Below are 22,110 nucleotides of genomic sequence, written 5' to 3' on the forward strand. Positions count from 1 at the left end.
TAGGAAAATCTAAGCCAAGGTGCTTGAGAGGAGAGTCCATCCGTTAGTCAAACCTCGGACTCAGAAGGAACAATATTCTTTTTGGTCCTGGCTCTTTATCCTCTCGAGGTGCACGGGAGTTTGCCCACATATGTTTTGTAGATGTGTAGAAGCATTCAACCACATCCCTCAGGGGATCCTGTGAGAAATGCTTCAGCAGTATGAGGTGACTGGCCCATTTGGTCCCTGTACAGTTCTCAGTTCATAATGGAGGAGTTCACTGCTGTCTGTGAAGTGGCAGGAAAGAGAACTGGAGGAGGTAACTGGGGAGAAGAAGGTTTCTGCATCTCTGCTCAAACTGCTGCACACACCTGGTCCTGGATGGGCAGCAGAAAATGGATGGATTTTGTCTCTCTTTATTAAAGGTCCATGTTGCCCTAGCTGTTTAAAAACAATTATTCTTAAATAAAACCAGCGTATTATTCTTGGTTTTGTGCATTGCTGATCATGCACATAAAATCTGGTCTTTAAGTGATGGCATGATGGATCCTGCTTCCGGGCCCAAACTACCCTGTGTTTAATAAGGCTTTTGTGTTTTTAACATGTTTTAATGCTTTGTATGTTGTTTTATTTATTCTCAAAAAGCCCCTAAAACCAGTCAGTGATCACTGTCAGCCTCTCTCGATTTTTATTACCACTGTTCATTTTAAAGCTCAGTTTTTAAGCCCCCTCCAGCCCAGCCCATGCAGCAGTATATGAATCACTAACCTCGTATTGTGGATGGATTATCTCAGTTCTCCTGGCTGACGTTTGGTCCGTTTACAGCATCCTGCTATGTGATTACATTTGTCCCTAACCATCGGGAACCCTCACGTTAACTTTTATCGAGGTGAAAAAAGTTAGCGTTCATCCTCCAGCTTCACTGTTTATATTATGCTAACATAGCTGTGTCGCTAGCGATCATATACCAGCTAGCCAAACCTCAGTAACCCTACAAACGTCACTGCTGTTTAGTTTTCGGTCTTCATTTATGTTGGAAGTGATAGCAGAGCTGTACGTTTGAATTTGTTTCAGAAATCCCTCAGTCAGGACATGCTATATTATATTTAGATGGAAGCTAGCGAGCTAACTTCCTGCTAACTTCTAACTCCGTTAAGTTTAATAAATTCTGTTTTCATGGATGCCTGGATGTTAAACTTAATTGTTACACCTGGTAAAGCAGCAACGCTGATCATTTTATTACAGATGAAAGAATTTAGACAGTTTTTAACTCTTAGTGATGCCGCAGTGATCGCTTGACTTACGGACCTGCAGCGGAGTTTGGGCCCAGACACGGGTAATGACGTCAGATTTAAAGACCGGATATAGAATCGTTATTGAAACGAATTAGCATGGAAAGAGATCTCAACCATTATTCATTTAAAGTAAAGCAACAAAAAAGAAAAACACAAACACAAATAATCCTTACAAATCTAGATTTACAGTATAATTCTGGAACCGATTCTCCAATGTCTTGAAAATCATGGCTGAAAATGTGGGATTACAATTGTTTTTAAACTGTAGCATCCTAACATCCTAGTCCTGTACAAAAGTCTTGAGCCACTCCTTATTTCTTTATATTATGATGGAAAATAGGAAATAGGTGTAATAATTTCCTGACACATGCAAACATAGTTGCAGTGGATTCACCATGCAGTGCCGTATGTTCATACTTCCATCCATTTTGGGAAAATCCCCAAGACCGCTGGCTGAACTGCAGCCTCAAACCATGGTTTACAGATGACTGTAGACACTCACTTTGTACCCCCCTCCTCTCACCTCCTCCACAGGTATTGATGATGATTTGAACCAAAAGTGTAAAATTTGCATTCATCGCTCCATCAGACCCACTACTACGGATTTTCAGTGTTAGTCGTGTGTATGTTGGCATCCCGCTGTCATTTACCTTTTCTTCTTCCTCTCTTTTCAGTTTCCCTTTCCTAAGAATTGCTTCTTGTCAGTCACCCATTGACACCATTTCTGAAGAGGCGACGGAAGATAGTAGATGCTTCATGCTTTTGAACGGACGCATCTATTGGGTCCTGCTATTTATTTATTTATTTATTATAGACAGTCGGTTTTGGAAGAGAAAATAAATGGGTCAGATACAAGGACTGGACTGAAAATGAATGAAAACGCAACCAATGTCCAAATAAAACCTTTAAATAGTCTCAGGAAGGCCAGTTGCCCAAGACCACTTTAATTTGAATGAAGTCTGTCTCCTTGGAAACAAAAAATAAAAAAATGAGGGCCATTGAGTCAAAATTATAAAATATTTTATGGGGTCTTTTTTCGTTCTTTTTTTTCTTCACTAACCCTTCCTCATTCTATACGAGCTCTAATTATCCAAAAAGCATCTCTTCCACAAGCACAAACACCAGGACACATTTAAAAATTGATCCATATTTAACAGCAAAGCTCTCACCCTAGTTCTCAATGTTGATTTTAAAAGAAGCAGTCGTTCGACTGGGTTGTGGAGCTGCTTGTGGTATGTCGCTCCCTCAAGCACAAAGCGACTTCCACATCAAAATGTCACCAGCAACAACAGCTGCTGCTCCGGTGATAGTCCTTTAAAGTAAACTTTCCCCAACTCTCCTGAAAGCACACACATGCATTCACCCACAAAGTGTTTTTAATGAATAAGACAGTGAGTTGGGAGATGGGTAGGAGATGGAGGAATGTGAGGTTGGGTTTGTGCTAGTGTGTGTGATTGTGTATGTGTTAGGGAGGTGGCGGGGGGACACAAAGAGCTGATATTATAGGAAGAAATCTGTGTGGGAAAGACAGGCAGTCAAACTGTCAGGCGTGAGCGCTGAGACGGAACAAAGAAGAACAGTGGAGACGATTACAGTGGCGAAGCAGAGTGACAGAGGCATGGCGCACACTGATGAAGATGAAGGGAGAACGGGAATTACTCCACCACGCACAGATGCCAAATACACCAACAGAGACGCACACGCTCGATTGATCAATGCCAGAGAGGAGAAACATCCTGATACAAGGCCTCGTATTCTCATTAGGCCTTGTGGATGCAGAGTAATGACTTAAAACCACATACACACCACCCAAAATATTAGCAACCTCTTTTATAGTCCAAAGGTTTTTTTATACCTTTATTTTTAGTAAACATCTGCAGGCTGCTGAGGAAAACAGGAAATAAAACATAGCACAAAGTAAGCCAGTGGGCTGTAGCAGAGGAAGAACTAGTGCCAGCTAATGCAACAGAGGTGAAACAAATACCGTCTGTTAGACTGACTTGTTGCCTGACCGGCCACACAGCCACTCAGCCTCATTTATCAATGTCAGCTCCCTTTCAGATGCTTTAAAAAGCTTCTACTGCCATCTTCTGGAGGATGTCACACAAGACAGTCCAACTTTAAAGACCCATCTTTGTGAGCCATATCTTGATGTTATATTAATGATATTATTTAATTTAACGAAATAATAATATATGCACATTTAATAAGTATATTTCACATTTCAAGAAAATCTAATAATCCACAAAAAGTCACAATCTGAAGACCCAGCTGATATTGTTTTAAAGAGGTCAAAATATTCTTGTAAGGCTGATTTTAACTTTCTGATTTGCAATTTTGATTATTTTAAGGCTGGATTTTGGTGACCCTATGACTCTGGAGGCTTCCCACGATGCACTGTGTGTTTCTTCGTCACTGACCTTTTTTCATTAATAATCGTTGGTTATTATTAATGTCTTGCTCTCCTCCACAGCCAGTGTCTTTTGTCCTGTATTGCTTGCCACACACTCAGCTGGTTGCAGCAGATGTCTCCTAACCTTGCTCTGCTGGAGGTTTCTTCCTGTTAAAAAGGAGTTTTTCTTTCCCACTGTCACCAAGTGCCTGCTCAAAGGGGATCATCTGGTTTGGAGGTTTTCTGTAATATTGTAGTGTCTTTAACTTACCATATAAAGTGCCATCAGGCGATTGTTGTTGTTATTTGGTGCTGTATAAAAACAATTGTAATTGTTCTGTTTTGTTTTACGATTTCATGGGTTTCATGTAAGCCATGTGGCATCCAGCAGTGAGATCTGCAACATCAAAGATGGTGGTAGAAGCATAACTTTAACAGGGGCAAATGATTTTGAGCCAAGAATATTTTTGTACATGCAGTTTTTATGTCCTGTTCACCACAGAAATGAAAATTTCAATAATGTGTTGCTGAGTTGTGGGACTTGCTTTTGGAAAGAGTCAGCTTAACCTGCTGATGGTCTTTCACCTTTATACCAGCTTTACACTGGCGAAGAGTTGAACAGCAGTATCACGATGGCTGATGTAACCTCCATATATGTGATATTTACTTGACAGTTACTTGTAAGTAGCAATGTACCGTAATTTATCACTTTTACCTGTTGCCAATTTCCAATCACCATTTAATCTAACAAGCATGTTTAAACATTTTACCAGCTGACCTTACAATATAGAAAAATGTCCGTTTAGAACCTAAAAGGCTCAATGCAGTCATTAGGAATAATGTGCCTCACGTGCTGAAGCCCAGTGCTTTCCAGATGTCTGTGGCCAGCCTCTTTTTTCAGAGCAAAGATTTCTGAGCAAACAACTGAGTAAATGATTCTCATTCCCCATTTGTCCAGTAACAGTATTTTAAAACTAAACTTTTTTTAATAAATTGCATTATAGCAATTAAAAGAAAGACTCTCCATCCATCGGATATCACATGAAGACATTACTTTATTAATAAACCAGCAAAGCAAAGCATGTCAAATACAATAAAAGGATGTCCTGAAACAGAGACAGGCATGTATAAAAACCCCAAATAAAAGGATAGGTGGAGTTGGACTTGCTAAAGCCTTGCCAATGGTTGTAAACAGTGTTACAGTAGGAAATAAGAACAATGAAAAAACGAATGTGCAGAGTTGTGCTGAGGTTGTAGTGTACATCCACACAATAAAGACATTCACATGTGTCAGGTAGAGCGCAGGGACTAGTCTGCATGAACTACTGCAGCAACAGAGGATGAGAAGGAGTAGAAGGTGCTATACTGTTTGGAAGTGATGCTCAGGTTGATTCCAGTCTGACTCCAGTTAGACAGTGGTGCTGTTGTTGCCCTACACTGAGTAGCAGAACACAGTTAATGCTGGTTATGGGTTAATATTCTGCCCACCCCTCTTCAACCTGACATTTCTGAGAAAAAAACATTTTACTGTCCACTGTGGTGGTACAGGCTTGATTCCCTTTGTGTTCCCTTCTTTGTAGAGAAAAAAAACTGGTTAAATTTTGTGAGTATGTCGCAACAACTGGCCCCACGCATAAGATCAAATGCGTGGGATTAGCAGTAGGAATTTCCGATGAGTCCAACAGATCTGTGTCCCCAACACCGATTTTTGTCAAAGCTTAAAAGTAATTTAAAAAGAAATAATGCACTCCAAATGATCCTTATGCTTCAGCTCAGCTCTGGTGTGTCAGCTCTGTCATCAGGTTTTACCGCCCAGGTGACCCAACATCAATTATGATGCCCAAAACTGCCTCCAAAACACGACATGTGCAAGTGAGTGCAGCTCCCCATTTAGACCGCCAGAGGGCGACATTCCATTACTTTCAGCTAAATGCTGGTAAACTGCAGATAACGTAACTTCTTCTTTAAATCCAGTATTGCAATTCTTTTATGTGACAAAAGCTGTTTTAGATGAATTTGATGGCATAAATATCCATTTATGTCAATGTTTCCAGACCTGACCCGACCACTACTGTGTGGATCTAGACACAGTCAATGAATTTGACGGGGCCCTGATGTACTCGGGTGACATGTTTGAGGATTAACTAGACAGTTGTCCCTCTCCACATCTCATACACACTCACATCAGACGTGTCCAAATATCTGTAGCTGATGCAGAGCAGAGCCCTCTAATCACCAAGCAGTTTTAAACGTTAATTAATCTAAAAATAATTGTTGAACTCGCACCAAATGTTTGCTGACATCAGGAGGATGGTTAATAGTTACACTGTAGTGAGTTTTACTACTTTTACCAGGACACCTGCTGTAAATACCCAGATTTCTGCCTTAATGACAAGTTATGCTTTCAAATTATATTAGTGGAATAAAGATGTCTTTCACAGAAAAGCTGACATTGTTCTATAAATTAAGGCTTGTATTCCCAGTGATGCAGAAAGCAAACGATTTATTTGTTTTGAATCGTGTTGAAATCATTGATATGCTTTCCCCTGACTCGGCCTCAGTCCACCCTCAGTTTCAAATCTGGGAGCAGATTTAGAAAACATTACAATGCTTTATATAAGAAAGCAAGGTAGCAGCTGCTGGCAGTGAGACGAGAACAACACTGGACTTTATTTATTTACAGAGCTCTTATTGGCAAACTTCATGGGAATATTGGATGTGTCTTCTTGCTTATATTTCAACTTCACACTATACTTGGTACCAAGACTGTTTAGTCCTTTAAATTTATCACAATAATACCAATGTAGGAAATTGCTGCAATAAATCGATTATGGATATTTGCATCATACTTGCTTCTTTCTGATGCAATATTATTTTTGTTTTATTCAGTTTCTATCTGTTATGATTTTATACATAATTCAAGAGGTTTCTTTATATTATTTTTATGTAATGAGTCAAAGTAAATGTTTTTCATGTGTGTCATAACCAGGGGGTCCTTGTAAAAGAGAGCCTGCTCTCAAAGCCTTCCCTGTTTAAATAAAGGTATTTTATATAGACCACAAATAAAAGATCTGGCAGACTGCGTGGTAAATGTGTTTACAGTAAAAACTGGTCAAAACATTTTGTGTAATCTCAAAGTTGTGGCTCATAGCGACAACCCGATGAAGACGTTTTTAGCATTGCAGCTCATCGTTTTGGTTTTTTCTAACCCATTTCCAGAAATACGCTGCTGCTGCGCCTATCGACTGTCCTCACACAGTCTTACCTACAAGTTGATGGCGAGCACTATTCGTCTACCTGATATTTTTCATCGTTATTTTAGCGGAGACCAAAACAGAGCTTATGTTTGTCAAATGGCCACAGCGATAAATGACTGTGGCTCCTGAATATTCTGGACTTATGGTAAACATACAACTCTTTGACAACAGCTCGAGGTCGTGTCCATAATGCTGCCAAACAGTTGGTGGTTCAAAGTATCATTTTTTTCCTTCAACTAGTGCCGACTCAACATCGTTAGTGTTGTCGTTAGCATGTTTGAGGACAGCTATAACAACTTTCCCCGTTCATTTCCAACGTTTTTCATCACAAATATCTGCATACAGGTTAAATTCCTGTTATGAATCCACCCACCAAGACTTCAGTTCAGTGGCTGACCCTAATCTAGTCGATATATACTATAAACACACACAGCAGTGGAGGTAGGGGCTGAGGGAGATTTGGTTTAACTATTGATTTAAAAAATTCGGTAATCTCCACAACAGTGTGACTTCTGATTTCTGCTGACATGGGATTGCATATGTGAAAAGTCTTTTAGTGAGAGCTCACTGTTAGGTTGAACTATTGAACTTCAGATTGACTGAGGGAAGATGTAGGAGTTTGGGTTTCGACAGGAAATGAGCTAGCATAGATAAGTGAGTCGGGAGGCGATACGGAGAGATGGTCAGGCGTTCCTCACAGGCAGAAGTCAAAGGTCAAGTCGGACTTCCCCATCTTCTGTCTGTATACCGCATCAAACTTTTCATTCATAGACACGGTGAAGATATCTTTCCACAGACCAACACGACCTGCAGGGAAATGGAGCGTAGTAAGGATTTTAATAAGCACCGTCTTTATTTGTGCTCAAAACACCAAAACTTATTGAGCGTATTTCTGCTGCAGACTGAATGCAGCCCGGCACGGCAGTGACTCACCAGTTGCAGTGTGTATGTGACTGACTGTCAGCTCTCTAACCTATAGCAGATCAAACACCAGACTTCCTTAGACTAAAAGGAAAAAAAACAGATGGAAAAACATAGAACAAAAACAGATGACAGAAACTGTAAGTGAACATAAAAAACTAAATATACACATAAACCAAAATGATAACAAATAAGGAAACAAATGTAAAACACATGTACACTCATGTGAAAAACTATGCGCACCCTTACTGTTTCTGTAGGAATTAAGTAGCTTCAGAAAGCACAATTACAAAATGACAGATCAAGTATGGCTTGTTTGGAAAAAGCCTATTCTCTCTAAAATGAACTTGACCGCATTTGCAAAGCTTTCTCTGAAACAAAGGACAACAGATCTGGAACAACGTCCTTTGGACAGAAGAGACCAAGTGGAAATCCTTCAAGCATAGCAGTGGAGAGGTGATGAGTGGGTTTGTTTTGCAGCTACAGGACCTGGACTTGTTGCAGTCACCGTGTAGACTTCTGTATACCAAAGTACTCTAGAGTCAAATGTAAGGTCGACAGCTAGAGCGTGGCCAAAACTGGGTCATGCAACATGAAAATGATTGGAACAGAAAAGAGTCAAGGTCTTGCAATAGCCCAGTCAAAGTCCAGAGCTCAACTCGATTGTGGAAGTACCTTAAGATAGATATGCATAAACACAGTTCCTCCAACCTCAGTGAACTGAACAATGACATGAAGGAGTACGCCAGATTTCCTCAACTACTGAAGGGACTGGAGGTCACACAGAAAACAGGGGACACTTCAAGTTACTGCTGCTAAAATAGTTCTGATAGATAATAAATCATCATTTGACAGTTTTCTTTTTCATATGACTGTACATGGAACTCATGAAAGGTTCAATCAAAACAAACGCAGTCACATCCTGCACAACACTCCAGTGTTAAACTACAGTCTGCAGTGCAGAGTCAGACACACTGGTGCTATAATGTTTTCATCAGAATGCATTATGTAATAATCCAAAAATATTCAATCACATAGTCATGCAATATGAAATGTCATGCAGGTAACCTTGGCACAACTCATTTTTAATTTAACCAAAACTATTTAAATTAACGCCATAACTAATTTAACTATAACTTGGTTCTGTATTCGAACCATCGTCATTCCTACAGTTGAATCACATCATCTTGTTTTCTTCTGCGATCATTTTGATAAAGTTAAGCGTTAAATTCTTAGGTCCCAGTCACACAGACCCGGAGATCAGTTGGTGACTACATCGACCCGCTGATTAAAAAATGAGAATCTCCCTACCAGCTGCAATTTGTTACAGTTGCTGTGATTGATTGTCACAGAGCCTTGGTAGCTATCACCTATAACTGTCATAGGAGGCACTGACTGACCCACAAGCACACACTAACTAGCTGCTATGTGACCATGAAACTATGTAGTGTGTGAGGCAAACCAGAAACATCTATTGATGAAAGTTGTATAAATTTAAATGCCAGTATAAGCATTGTTAGCAGGCTCAGTGTGTGTTTCTCTTTGAAACCATATTCTTAATATTTGGTCATATTGAGAAAACACCAAACCTGTAAATTAACTATCTTAACATTGGCACGTTAATAAATCAAGCTCATAATCCTTCCAGTCAAAAGGTTTTTCACAAATTTATATATTTTTCACAGAACTTGTCTTTGCATTAATCAAACAATTTAACATTCACTCGTTTAAAACTCAGTATATAAATAATTAAACATAGTTAAACATAGTATTCACCTCTCAACTCATGCAGCATGTATGTTAACATTTACTGATCAGAGGTGTAGACCTGATGGAGCGATCAGCCCATTTTAAATCATAAATTCACAGTTAGCTTAATAACTTCAGTTGTCAGTTTAAGAGAGTTTCATACAGTAAAGTTAATAAAGATGAAGCGAGTGATCAGAGCTCTCATTGTGATAACAAGGGTCACATTTAACAACAATTTTCTTATGACATCAAAAACCTGCTTTCAGGGTTTGTCCAAAGAAGTACAGAGTCAGCTATGTGTTTGTGAACAGCATTTCCAAAGCTGCACCCATAGAAGTGTAAAGTTCTTCTTGACAGTAGGTCTTCACATAGCAAGGGGCAGGTGTTAGACACAGAGTTTAGGAGTTTAGGAGTCGTTTGGTACCGGGCCGCGAGAGTTGAGGCTCAGGTGGAGTGCAGGGTTTATCCTAAACTGTGTCTAACACCTGCCCCTTGCTATGTGAAGACCTACTGTCAAGTCCCGAGTCATATGTGTTATAAATCAGCGGTCCCCAACCCCCGGGCCTCGGACCGGTATCGGTCCGTGAGTCGTTTGGTACCGGACCGTGAGAGTTGAGGCTCAGGTGTGAAATGTATAGTTTTCAGGGTTTTTATCGGTTTTCAGCGTTATTTTGTTATCGTTTTTATCGTTAACTCGGTTTTCCTGGGTCTTTTCACTGTGTTATCAATAAATCTTCTTTTTTTCGGTACCGGTACTGGTTTTATTTTGTTGTATTTTTCCGCGACACATTAAAGGCCGGTCCGTGAAAATATTGTCGGGCATAAACCGGTCTGTGGCGCAAAGAAGTTTGGAGACTGCTGATATAAATCATTGACTACATGAGTTAAAGTAGTATTGTGCACCAAGAGCTCTGAGTGACTGAATTACTAAGAAGCTAACGTTAAGTAGCCTTGTGCTAACCTGCAGTGTAAAGTATTGACTATGACACTGCGTGATGATCTAAACTCCTGAAACAGAAAGGTGTTTCTCTTCATAAAGTCCTAATCTCATTGTAATGCCTCTGTCAGTGCGCCCCAGGGTGGCTGTGGCTACAATGTAGCTGCCATCACCTGTGTGTGAATGGGTGGATGACTGGATATGTAAAGCGCTTTGAGGTCCTTAGGGACTAGTGAAGCGCTATATAAATACAGGCCATTTACCATTTACCATAGTTCACATAAGGAACAACTTAGACGTGGATGTATTTAGCTTGTATCAGATTATTAGTCCAGCTGTGAGATATTATTAGTATTAGGTAAATTTGCATGGGTAAGCCTTTGCTCTGTTTACTACAGGTCAGTGACCTGAGACTGGTCTGCATACACAAACTCTTGCAACATAACTATCGTCTCCAGGGACATTAATAACTAACCAACACAAATCAATGTAGTTATCTCCCCTTAAAAAATGTTGTCTATAAGCTCAGTGTACATTAAATAATTTATGGTGTGGTTGACTTTAGGAAATGTGTAATCTGCAATGCTACACATTTCCTTTGCAGCAGTCGAGAGTTATAGTTAGTGATTTAGTTGTTGTCTGAGTTTGTCTGCACTAGCTTGTATTGAATTTGACCCCAAATATGATTAGCTTCGATTATTTGCATCCTGACCTCTATCAGCTAATGGGAACAGCTAATCTCTTAATGGGAACAGAATGAAAAACAATGAAACTGCTATAAACAAAAAGGTTTGAATACACCTACATGGAGCATACAGAAATCGAACTACACAATATTGTAGTATCACCACAAGAGTTAACAAGGAGGTAAGCACTGTAAGAAACTAACAACTCTCAGCAAACAGCTCAGAGCAAAGGACCAAAAAGATCTGACCCAGCTGCTACTTTCTTTAGTAGCATTAAGTAGCATGAAAGGGCAGTGATTTTGAAAGAGAAGCTGCTATATAATTGACTTTTCACTGATGTGAGCAACGCATAAAATTCGATGCTCCTCCACTGCTTCGGGCATTTGGCAATCCTACCACGATGAGCTTACCCAATCTTCTACCAGAAACTGCATTTTTTGCACTTATTCATGGAAATATAAAGTGGGCAATGTCCTGTAAGATTTGTGTTTTCCTGGTACTCTTTCTTGTTTGCAGCATTTGTTTGAATTTGTTCTTCTGTGTTCATTCATTTTTCCAGTAATATTTTACTCTTCATACTACACACAGACATAATGTAAACAACGGGAGGCATTGCTTTAGGTTTAGATGCACAAACTCAGAGCAGCAGCACCAACAGTCTGATATTCCTGCACTCTATTCCTCTGCATACTCACAGCGATATCAGTGGGGGTGGAATGGACCCTTTGGTGGGTCACTTCTGGCCTACAGTCTGTGGACCCCTGTTCTAAGATGTTACACAGCCACCACTAGCGGTGACATATTACAGCTGCCTGCTCTGTGCTTGGATTTTGTAAACTAGCATGTCCTGTTTTTATATTGGTATTTATGTGTTACCCTTAGCCACACTTGGAAAATAGTTCAAAATAATACAAATAATAGATAAAAATATAACATCAGACACATTTGATTTTCTCCTGATTAATCAACTAACATATTGCATCATATCTATGCAGGTAATCACCATACATACAGTTAAACTGCCTATTCAGAAGACTCAATGAACAACCTCCAGAGCTGTAAAATGAACATAGAAATCACAAAAACTGCAGTTCCCTTTACTTGCCGATAGATAAGATCCCCTCTTTATAAGAGCCTTACCTGAATTACATCCACCTGGATATTTGAGTTAGTGGCCTTGATTAATGAGTGTCTGTAGCTGGTTCTGATGGGCGTCTGCTAAGATGGGTGTCTTCACTGTGTTTGCATGATTTGACTAATTATGGCTTTCTGTGTGAAGATTGTGTTGCAGTTTTGGTGGGTGCATTCAATTGCTTTATTAGTCTGTAACTATATGTGGGGGGTTTTTGTTGCACCCATACAGTTTATGGAGACAACTTGTGAATATAGCTAACTAGTGTTAGCTCTTAAATTAGCACTGCTCCCTCTACTCAGAGTGTAGAGTCCTAAACCAATGGCTGATGTCTCAGTCGGTATGTGCATGTTTTATGCTGTCTGTGCCCAGAACAAAATAACTGAGCTTTCCTCTCCCACTCACCTCTGCACATGGACAGTGCCTCTGAGTTGCAGCACTGCTCAATGAGCTGGTTGCAGCTCTCCACCATGCCTTCCAGCTGAGCCTTGTCACAGGAGACACCCAGAAAACGTGCCAGTTGTTCCACTAATGTCCCCAGATCCTGAAGAGGAGAGGAAGAAAAATCTATGAAAGCAAATGTAACAAACAAACACAGAGAAAATGTTTTGTTGTTAAAATAACGCTAATGCGTGATTCTGCTTGTTTCCTCCTGGATTTGACACGCATTAATCCTCCCTCCCCCTCTTTCTGTTGCCCGTATACCCTCGGTGTGCTGAAGGTTGAGCCTCCATGCATCGTGAAAAGTTTTCATATTGTGACATCAGTGACATTGAACTCGTTCAGATTACTACTCCAGCTGGGTGCCTGATGAACGGTAGAAATGTATTTGGATACTTGGTACTTGCAGCTATCCTGTGTGTCTTCTAAGATTGGTCTGCCTGATCTTAGAGTCCTGACGTACTGTTTTATCAATCAGTAGCTGGTGCCTTGAACCTCTGATGTTATCTATGCCCTTAAGCGTTGATACAGGCTGGTAAGTTTAACGCCCATAGAGCATAAAAAAGAGCATAAATGTCAAATAGATAACAAATTAATGTGAAATATCAAAAACATATTATATAAACACATTTCTATTAAAATAGATTTTTGGTTTAGTTGGAAATATTCAATGCTTCTTGATTTTTATCCTATTGAGTTCCTTAGTCAAACTATAGTTTAGTATACTAAGAGGGCAAAAACTACCCATATGGAAAAGATATATATAAATCTTATAAAGTTTGTATCTGTCTTGTGTGAAACTTGTATGAAAAGCATACAAGAGTGAAAACAGATATAAGATCCCTTGAAAAATTATATAATGAAACTTGTATGTTTTGGACACTTCCTAAAAACAATATATGAAAGTAATGAGAAAGTGGCCACTTTCATGAGTAAATCATGTAAGTACTAAGTTACTATTTCTTTTCCATATGGGTATGTTCAAGGCCAGAATGCCTGCTCAGAAAATCCAGGCTCCATAGGAGCAATTTCCCCCTAATTTACTGCCTACGTTGCACACAAAATTCAGTAAAGTCATCTGTCAGGGGCAGACAGCTGGGTGTAAGTTTCCATGAACTAGCAATAAGATGCTAAAAGGGCCCACAAAACAGTTGTGATATTACCTTGTACATGTCTTCGTATTTCAAGAAAAGGACATTAGAATCCATACGGTGTTCCCAAAATTCCTGAACATGTTCAAACCAGGAACCATATCCCACTATAAAGGAAAAGTATCAATCAGTGAGATACAGGGACTCGACAAAACAGGACAGGGCTTCTATGGAGTGGATTACATGAAATGTCCAAATCTTCTATTAATCTGTATACTCACGTTTATCATTCATGAAGCGCCGGCAGAATTCCTGGAAGGTTCCCCGGTAGCTCATGGTCCTGAGAGAGCGGTGAAACTGGTAGTAGGATACCACCAAATCCTTAGGGTTTCGAGCCATGTAGATCACCTGGAAGAGGGCAACAGTACTCGCTGTAAACAGGAAGTATAGATTTAACCCAGTATCACAGCAAGGCGTGTAACAGACACAGTCCACCGTGGACAGAAGTTGGATTACCAGCAGTGGGAGATAATATATTTAAAGTCTGCATTGAGCAAAAGACGTGTGGCGTACATTTCAGGGTGCTCAAATGCCAGAAACGATAAAGCTAGGCAGCTAAAATGTATCTACATGTAAGAGTGTTAATAATGTCTGAACACTTTCCCGTGATTATTTTCATGTTGGCTTGAAATGGAATATCTCCATCTGATGTTTTACTGCAGCTCCTGCGTGCATGTACATGAGGCAAAGCGGTCTATTTGACTTTTTGTCGTGATACTAGGTTGATATATTACCTCTGTGTTTTAGTGAAATAATAATGACTGCTGAATCTCCCTGTTTACTTGTTGATTTGATGAACTCAGCCTCTTAGAGAACTAACCTTAGCTTCTCCATTGTGCATGGCTGTAGGGAGGAATCGATAGGGAAGATGGCTTTTGATCAAACGAGGTGACGACAGCTCCTGTGAAAGACAAACACAGTGAATCTGCACTGAACTTTTCCCATCATGTGCAACTCTGGACATTTGTCCAAGAAATCTGCAGCTTTGACACGACTGAGGTGTTTGAGTTTTAGCCAATAGAGTGTCTCATATAACATTTTACGACCCTGGAAGAGGTCCTACAAAAGTTCCCCCAATAAAAATCTTAATAACACCAGATGAGGTCATTGTTACTGGTGGTGAAACAAAAACAAACCAAAGAGCAGCCTGATAGACAATAACCATTAGCATCAGTTTGATGGTGCTGGTCAAACATAGAGACCACTACCAGCATCTCCTTATGTTATAGATCTAAACAACACGTTCTCACTCCCGAGTAGAGCAGGGCGCTATGACCAAAAACATTCTTCAGTCTTCAGCTAATCCAAAATGCTGCAGCAAGAGTCCTGACAGGGACTAGAAAGAGAGAGCAGATTTCTCCTGTTTTGGCTTCCTGTTAAATCCAGGATTCAAAATCCTGCTCCTCACATACAAGGTCTTAAATAATCAGGCCCCATCTTATCTTAATGACCTTGTAGTACCATATCACCCTATTAGAGCACTTCGCTCTCGCTCTGCAGGCCTACTTGTTGTTCCTAGAGTATTTAAAAGTAGAATGGGAGGGAGAGCCTTCAGTTTTCAGGCCCCTCTTCTGTGGAACCAGCTTCCAGTTTGGATTCAGGAGACAGACACTATCTCTACTTTCAAGATTAGGCTTCAAACTTTCCTTTTTGCTAAAGCATATAGTTAGGGCTGGACCAGGTGACCCTGAATCCTCCCTTAGTTATGCTGCAATAGACGTAGGCTGCTGGGGATTCCCATGATGCACTGGGTTTTTCCTTTCCAGTCACCTTTCTCACTCACTATGTGTTAACAGACCTCTCTGCATTGAATCATATCTGTTATTAATCTCTGTCTCTCTTCCGCAGCATGTCTTTATCCTGTCTTCCTTCTCTCACTCCAACCAATCACAGCAGATGGCCCCGCCCCTCCCTGAGCCTGGTTCTGCCGGAGGTTCCTTCCTGTTAAAAGGGAGTTTTTCCTTCCCACTGTCGCCAAAGTGCTTGATCATAGGGGTGATATGATTGTTGGGTTTTTCTCTGTATCTATGAAGCGCCTTGAGGCGACTTTTGTTGTGATTTGGCGCTATATAAATAAAATTGAATTGAATTGAATTGAATACTTTACAACACCGCTCCTCTAAAACAGCAATAAGGATCATTATTAGGCCATATGTAAATAACAAAATAACTTTAACTTAAAGCAAAATTGGGAAACGTAAAGTCCGAAACAACATCAGTCAAACAACGCTGTTTGGTCTGGGTCTAAACAGAGCACGTTGTGTGTGACGTCTTCTTTTGCGCATGCGGCTGCTTTGAGCGTTCACACTAGAGCGCGTTTGCTGTCACATTTTAATTGTAGTGTGAACAAGCAGACAAAAAAATCGGATTTGATCAAAACATTGGAATTGAGCATCAAGACCTGCAGTGTGAACAAATGACGAGATCGGAAAAATGAGGAAATGTGAGAACCATTTGGAATCCATCCACACATGTTCGTTCATTTTCCTCAAATCGCTTTGGAAAACACTATTTCACGTCATTACAGTGCTGGTTAAGGTTAGGGGTAAGGTTATGGTTAGAGCTGGAATACGTGGCTGGAACGTCTTTTACCGTGGGACCGTCATTCTACTGTATTTCACCCATAACCCGGCGCGTACCTTAAGAATGCCGAAGGTCGCCTTTCGCGTTCCTCAGGAACGCCGTGGGACGTGACAAATCGTCAGGATGTTACGCTTCAGGAGTGAGAACGGGCTGATCTAAATCAGCAGTTAGTTCGTTTTAATGTTGTCATAATGTAATCCACACAATTATTCATTCCTAAATCTATAGGAATAAACAGATATATGCCTGTGAGGAATCTATATCCAGGGGACAAGATTTTTAACTTTCAAGTTTCCATTTGTAGTCTCAGCTCAGTTAATGCAAATAAACAGTATATCTGGGAGGTAAAAGTGGGAAATGTAATATTCAAACTTTTGATGACTTTGCTTTTTATTAAATTTTCTAAATTATCTGCATTTATAAGCAAGACTTATGACAGTAAGTCTTGAACCAGTTACCCATTAACATGGCTACAGTGGAAGGCTAAGTTAGCAGGCTAGATTTTGCATTGTTTTACCAGATCGAATAATTTAATCTCACCTGCTGCCTCAGTTCTAAATTGGTTATGGTGCTGAGTGTCTGCTACTGTGATGTCAGTGACTCACTCTACCTGTATGATGTCCAGCCCAGGTTGTGGGTATTCTAAAACAGGCAGCTGTTCATCAATGTTCATAAGGCCAATCTCATCAGGGTCTGCTCCCTGACTCACTAGATACACAACTTCCTGAAGTAGACTGGTGCCTGCAATGACAGAAAAGACAATCAGGGGACAATGACAAAAGTCAAACTTCAGCATGAAACAGTGAAAGTTGCTGGATCCACAGCTGATGAGCTTGGATTAATACAAACTAACCACTGAACTATTGTACTGCAGCACAGAACACCCAAACAGTCTTTGAGGCCTTAATTCGTCCATGGGAACTCAATGAGTCACATGTAAAAGTGTGTGCGTCACTAAAAGACATCTTGGAAGAAATTATTTACTGTTTCCACTTTTTCAGTCACCCTAATCAATTACATTGTAACCATTTAATCGCTAGTTACAAAAGATTACCATTCTCACATTATTAATGTCTTATTTGTTGCCAGTCCAAAGATTTATGGGCAGTTTGGCTCACAGATGCAGATCACACCATGTGAAACTTGAAGGACGCCTCTCTGTTAAGCAATGGAAAAAGTCAGCATTTTAACACGATGCAATCAATTCATCCCAGCTTGTTTCTTAATAACTTAAAGGCTTGCCAGTGTTCTACATTACAGAGTGATATGAATAAGACTGACTACTCTCACTTAGAGAAAAATAAAGTGAAGTTAGCCACATACTGGCTTTGAAACCGAATAAATTGCATAAGAAAGTTTTTCAGTAAAAGCTTTCTCGTTCTAAAAGAACATTTTTATAACCCATTAGCAGCAGTTATGTAGTGTGTTGATAGATGAAAAAAATCATTTGCGGCTTACAACTAAAAGTTTAAAAAACCTCTAGGAGCCTGTGATACAAAGATTAACAGAGAACACTGTTCTCATAATAACTCTGAGATTCAAATGATGGATGATTTTTACACGTATTCAATTGCACAACAGTTTGGGGTCATTTTGAAAATCTCTTTTTTCTGTAAGTACAAAAGAATCACTTTTTTCATCTAATTTAGCAACAAAGAATGAAAATAATTTATCAAAAATCCTAGAGATTCTGCAAAAAAATCATAAAGAACTCATTTTTATGGAAAGCATTAATTTGCCTGCACGGAGTGTATAAATCAGCCTAAGCAACCTAAGCTTGAATGCAGATCATGACACATTAAACAATATAAAATAATATAAACTGATTTTGTTAACTGAAACAGTAAGTCTTGGTGAAAGATGAAAACTGGAGCCCATCATGTGTCCGGATTGCACCAGCAGCAATGGCAATGAGTTCATTTTCAAACTGGATCCTCATTCAATATGATGTCATTCTGTCATGCTGTGATAACTGGTAACCAGGACGGGTTACCAGTTTATGTTTCTAGTACAATGTGTTTAAAGGTTGAGCATGTAAGCAGCCTAATTTTACAAGTGCTTAATGTTTCAGTCACATAGCTGCTGTGACTGAAACATTAGAAACTGCTTGGAGCAAATACTTCATGCTCACAGGCGCCTATCGGGCACCTTATTGTCTGTACCTGGGGTACCAGAAGCTTAAAACAAGAGTCAAAAGCAGAATAAACTGTTTGTCATTGCCAGAGAAGATTTGACAAGCTTTTCATAGGTGCAACTCACGTACTCAACTTTGCATTTTCCTTGCAAATGTTGCACGATTTTGAGGGAAATAAACAGGCTCTCCAATGATATAAGATTTACTGCCAAGAAGCATTGTGCTGAGTTTGTGTTATATTATGTTTGATATTATATCTGTTTCTTTTTTCTGGATGCATTTTTGTTAAATTTTGATCCAGATCAGTAGCAGGTTTTTAATTTAAATACATCACAATGCATATTTCATACCTCCTTCCTAGTAAAGAATTAAAGTCCTTATCTTTATTTCAAATTCTTCACTTGATTATAAGCGAACATATGTATGGTTAGCATATGGATATTATGTTTGGAAATTTCACTCATCATATGTTTAATATGAGACTTTGATACTGGATTCCCATAAAGCTGATGGAAATGCTAGAGACAGATTAAATAAAGAAAGACCAAATCAGTGTAGCACAAACTGACATAGAGTTTCTAAATGGATGGAGCATAAAGCTGCAGGATACTCAGGAGCACATTGCAGACTCTCCCAGCTCACCTCTTTCAAACTCTGCTGTTTTCCAGTCTTTCTAACTCCTTTGACCATGTGTTTAGAATTTTTGCCTAAAGTTACCTAACGCATGTTTTAAGGAAAATGAACAGTCATGGCTTAAAGACAGCTGTGGTTTAAAAAGGGGAAACAAAATCCCTGATAAAAGTTCAATATGTTTGTGGAGCCAGACCTCCTGATTCCACTAACTTCAAGGATGTGCAAGTATACAGTATGACATATGAAACAGACCTAAGTAATATCATATCGCTCACGCCCTCCCTTTGGTTTATGGAGTGCTGCTAATCCTATTGGCTAAGATGATCACATGTAAGCCAATGGCATCATAGCTCTGCAGCATCCCAGCCATGTGGCCTGACATGTGCTTTCTTTCTCCTATGCACCAAAAGACTACAGATATATAAAGCTTGTTTAAGCTTAAAAACAAAGATTGCTTGGATGCACAAAGTTGTAACTGGTTAAAATGAATATTTGCAGAATATTGCAGAGAACCTCAGGAGACCAGCTGCGTGCCAAGGACACCAAGTTCTGCTCAAGCATGCACTGTTTTGGTGTACAAATGTGACGGATCATTCCTGATCCTGCTGTGATAAACTTATGAAAGGGATCATTCTTGGCATCTGTGACTGCTGTTCCCAATAATTTTAGCTCTGGTGACCTTATCAAATGTCACTGGCTCTAATCCAGGGGAAAAAATCACTACTTTGAAATCACACCAGTGTTCTCTGGAGATTTCTGAGTCTGTGCTTCAGTTCTAAGTGAGTGTGTTGGGTTGTTGGGTGTATTTGTAACTTCTGAGTCATTATCACTGTATAATAGGCACTAACAAATAAACTAATTTAATGATGCTGTGCTGAATTTGTAGAGTTCTTCTGAAGTGTTCCTGTGACTGTTTTGTTTTGTTTTTTTTTAAGAAATGTGTGCAATACCAGTGTTTCTTGTCTTGACAGCACACTGGATCAAAAAATGTTTGACATTGAACAAAATAGTGCAGTGGCAAGATCTGAGAAGACATGTGCTCCTCTCAAGTGCCTCTGTGGCTTACAGCTATCTGTAATGCTCTTCTATGCATGCATCTATCCAGATGTACACTGTAGGTGCGTATAGGGTGGTTAAAGAGGCAAAACTAAATGAAAACCACCCCTTTTAATATGTCATTGGACTAGAGTACCGTTAATCGTACATTATTACATTGTTCTATTTTATAATGGACTATATTATTACAGCTAAAGCTAATTATCTTTATGTAAGTAAGTCTTATGGACAACAACATTAAAATGTGATGTTTCACACACACTTTAATGAAGCTGTAATAAAGCAACAGTTATGATCCCAAAGTATATAGTATAGTATAGTGTAGTATAGTATAGTATAGTATAGTATATAGTGTATAGTAGTATAACTATATTTTGCTTATAAAACCTTTTTAATAATAAGTAAAATTCGATTTTTCCTCAAAGGTTCTGCTTCATTGGCAAATGCTTTTATGATCAGATATTCTGATTCCTTTGGGTCCCGTCAACCACCCTGTGCCAAAAACTTTCAAAACATCCCTGATGGTCGCCACCCCGTCCTTTGGGTTGCTTTCCTCTGCTGTGCTACATAGAAATGCAACTAAACTCTGAATATTCAAACTCCTTCTGGCCTTCTGCAAGCACTGCTCCAGCTGCCCACCACCTGTCACATGACCGGACCCACCCAGCGCACAGCAGGGAACGACGCATGCAGCAGCGCTGCGCAAAGACACTCTGGGGATAGATGTAAACACCAACTTCTAGAAGTGCTCATGCGAGTGAGGTGGATGATGAAGGCCACAGTAGTTGTGTGCACTGATGTGTTTCAGCCAGCCATTAATCGATCTAATCAGTCTGACTCATTTATTTGCTGATATTTGAGTATGAAGTACGGGCTGCTGATGCTACGTGTACATGCTTGATAGAGGCCTATAAAAAGTAGTTCTACGGCACAAGCATCATAAACAGATATCGTCATCCACCCACTGCAATAAAGTGAACGGATTTGCAACTCTCACGATACCGTGATACCTGCGTGCTACGCAAAATGAACCCTGTGACTGATACTAGATACGGGCTACCTGTGCATTCGTGTTTTATTCGTGTTGTTAAACTTTGATAATAACAAGAGAGGCCTGCAGAAACTGCTGCAGTAGCGAGCAGCAAGAAATGCGAAGGCACGAAGACACTCGTGCACAGGGTGGTGTGGTGGCTCCTTTACCTGACTTTGGGTACGTCACAATCCATATGTCGCTACTTCTAAGGGAGAAGTTGGCGATTTCCTCCATCTTTCCCCTGCAGAAGGGCGGCAGCCGCACTCCATCAAACTCGAAGTATTTGCTCTCAAACTCAATCGGCGTGCTCGGCGTATCTGCCTCGCTCTCGGCCATCGTCGAAACGAGCCGCCAGTGCAGGAAAAAGAAAACGCGCACACCCACGTGAACAGCTTTGTGTACGTGTGGTTTGATGTATTTAAAGGTAAGAAGATGATGACCGTGATGAGGTGGCTTGAAACAGCGCTGCTTTGCGTCGGGATGCTGTGGCTCGCGGCGGAGGGCGGAGGAGTTGACCCTCAGCCAATGGCGCAACAGAGAAGTGATGTAATACGCGTGCATGAGAACCAGCATCAGGACCACTCAGCAGGCTCGAGGATGCGCGCGCCCTGCAGAAGCAAACTCGTTCCACAGACAAAAGAGAACTATTGGGCTATGAGGCTGGTGATGATGACTGCATGTTGTGTTGATACAGCATGACTTCGGGTACAGATTGCATGGAGCCAAACACA

General features: G+C 40.1%; 1 protein-coding gene across 2 annotated transcripts; it reads right to left on the bottom strand.

The window, feature by feature from the left end:
• Positions 1-4,703: 4,703 nt before the first annotated feature.
• Positions 4,704-21,910, bottom strand: sult4a1 (sulfotransferase family 4A, member 1). 2 transcript variants are annotated; one of them, XM_085436789.1, is made up of 7 exons: positions 21,547-21,909; positions 17,134-17,264; positions 14,761-14,841; positions 14,162-14,288; positions 13,953-14,047; positions 12,754-12,892; positions 4,704-7,730 (listed from the first exon to the last, which is right to left on the bottom strand). In XM_085436789.1, the coding sequence occupies exons 1-7, from the start codon at positions 21,713-21,715 to the stop codon at positions 7,618-7,620; spliced, it is 855 nt and encodes a 284-aa protein (XP_085292915.1). In that variant the 5' UTR covers positions 21,716-21,909; the 3' UTR covers positions 4,704-7,617. The 2 variants fall into 2 exon arrangements, with proteins under 2 accessions (XP_085292915.1, XP_085292916.1); XM_085436790.1 differs by lacking the exon at positions 4,704-7,730 and adding an exon at positions 7,739-7,928 and having other exon boundaries at positions 21,547-21,910.
• Positions 21,911-22,110: the final 200 nt, after the last annotated feature.

This window comes from Copadichromis virginalis, linkage group LG17 (genome assembly GCF_057382275.1).
Source record: "Copadichromis virginalis isolate Kocher_CV1m ecotype Utaka linkage group LG17, C_Virginalis_male_GT1.1, whole genome shotgun sequence".
In the NCBI taxonomy this organism is placed as follows: domain Eukaryota; kingdom Metazoa; phylum Chordata; class Actinopteri; order Cichliformes; family Cichlidae; genus Copadichromis; species Copadichromis virginalis.

Bases quoted from the DNA above. Each gene is read 5' to 3' on its own strand.
- sult4a1 (XM_085436789.1), bottom strand. From the start codon at position 21,715: ATGGCCGAGAGCGAGGCAGATACGCCGAGCACGCCGATTGAGTTTGAG. The intron at 12,893-13,952 runs GTAATATCACAA...TCTCCTCTTCAG, and splicing joins AATACGAAGACATGTACAAG to GATCTGGGGACATTAGTGGA. The intron at 7,731-12,753 runs GTGAGTGGGAGA...ATTTCCCTGCAG, and splicing joins GGCACTGTCCATGTGCAGAG to GTCGTGTTGGTCTGTGGAAA.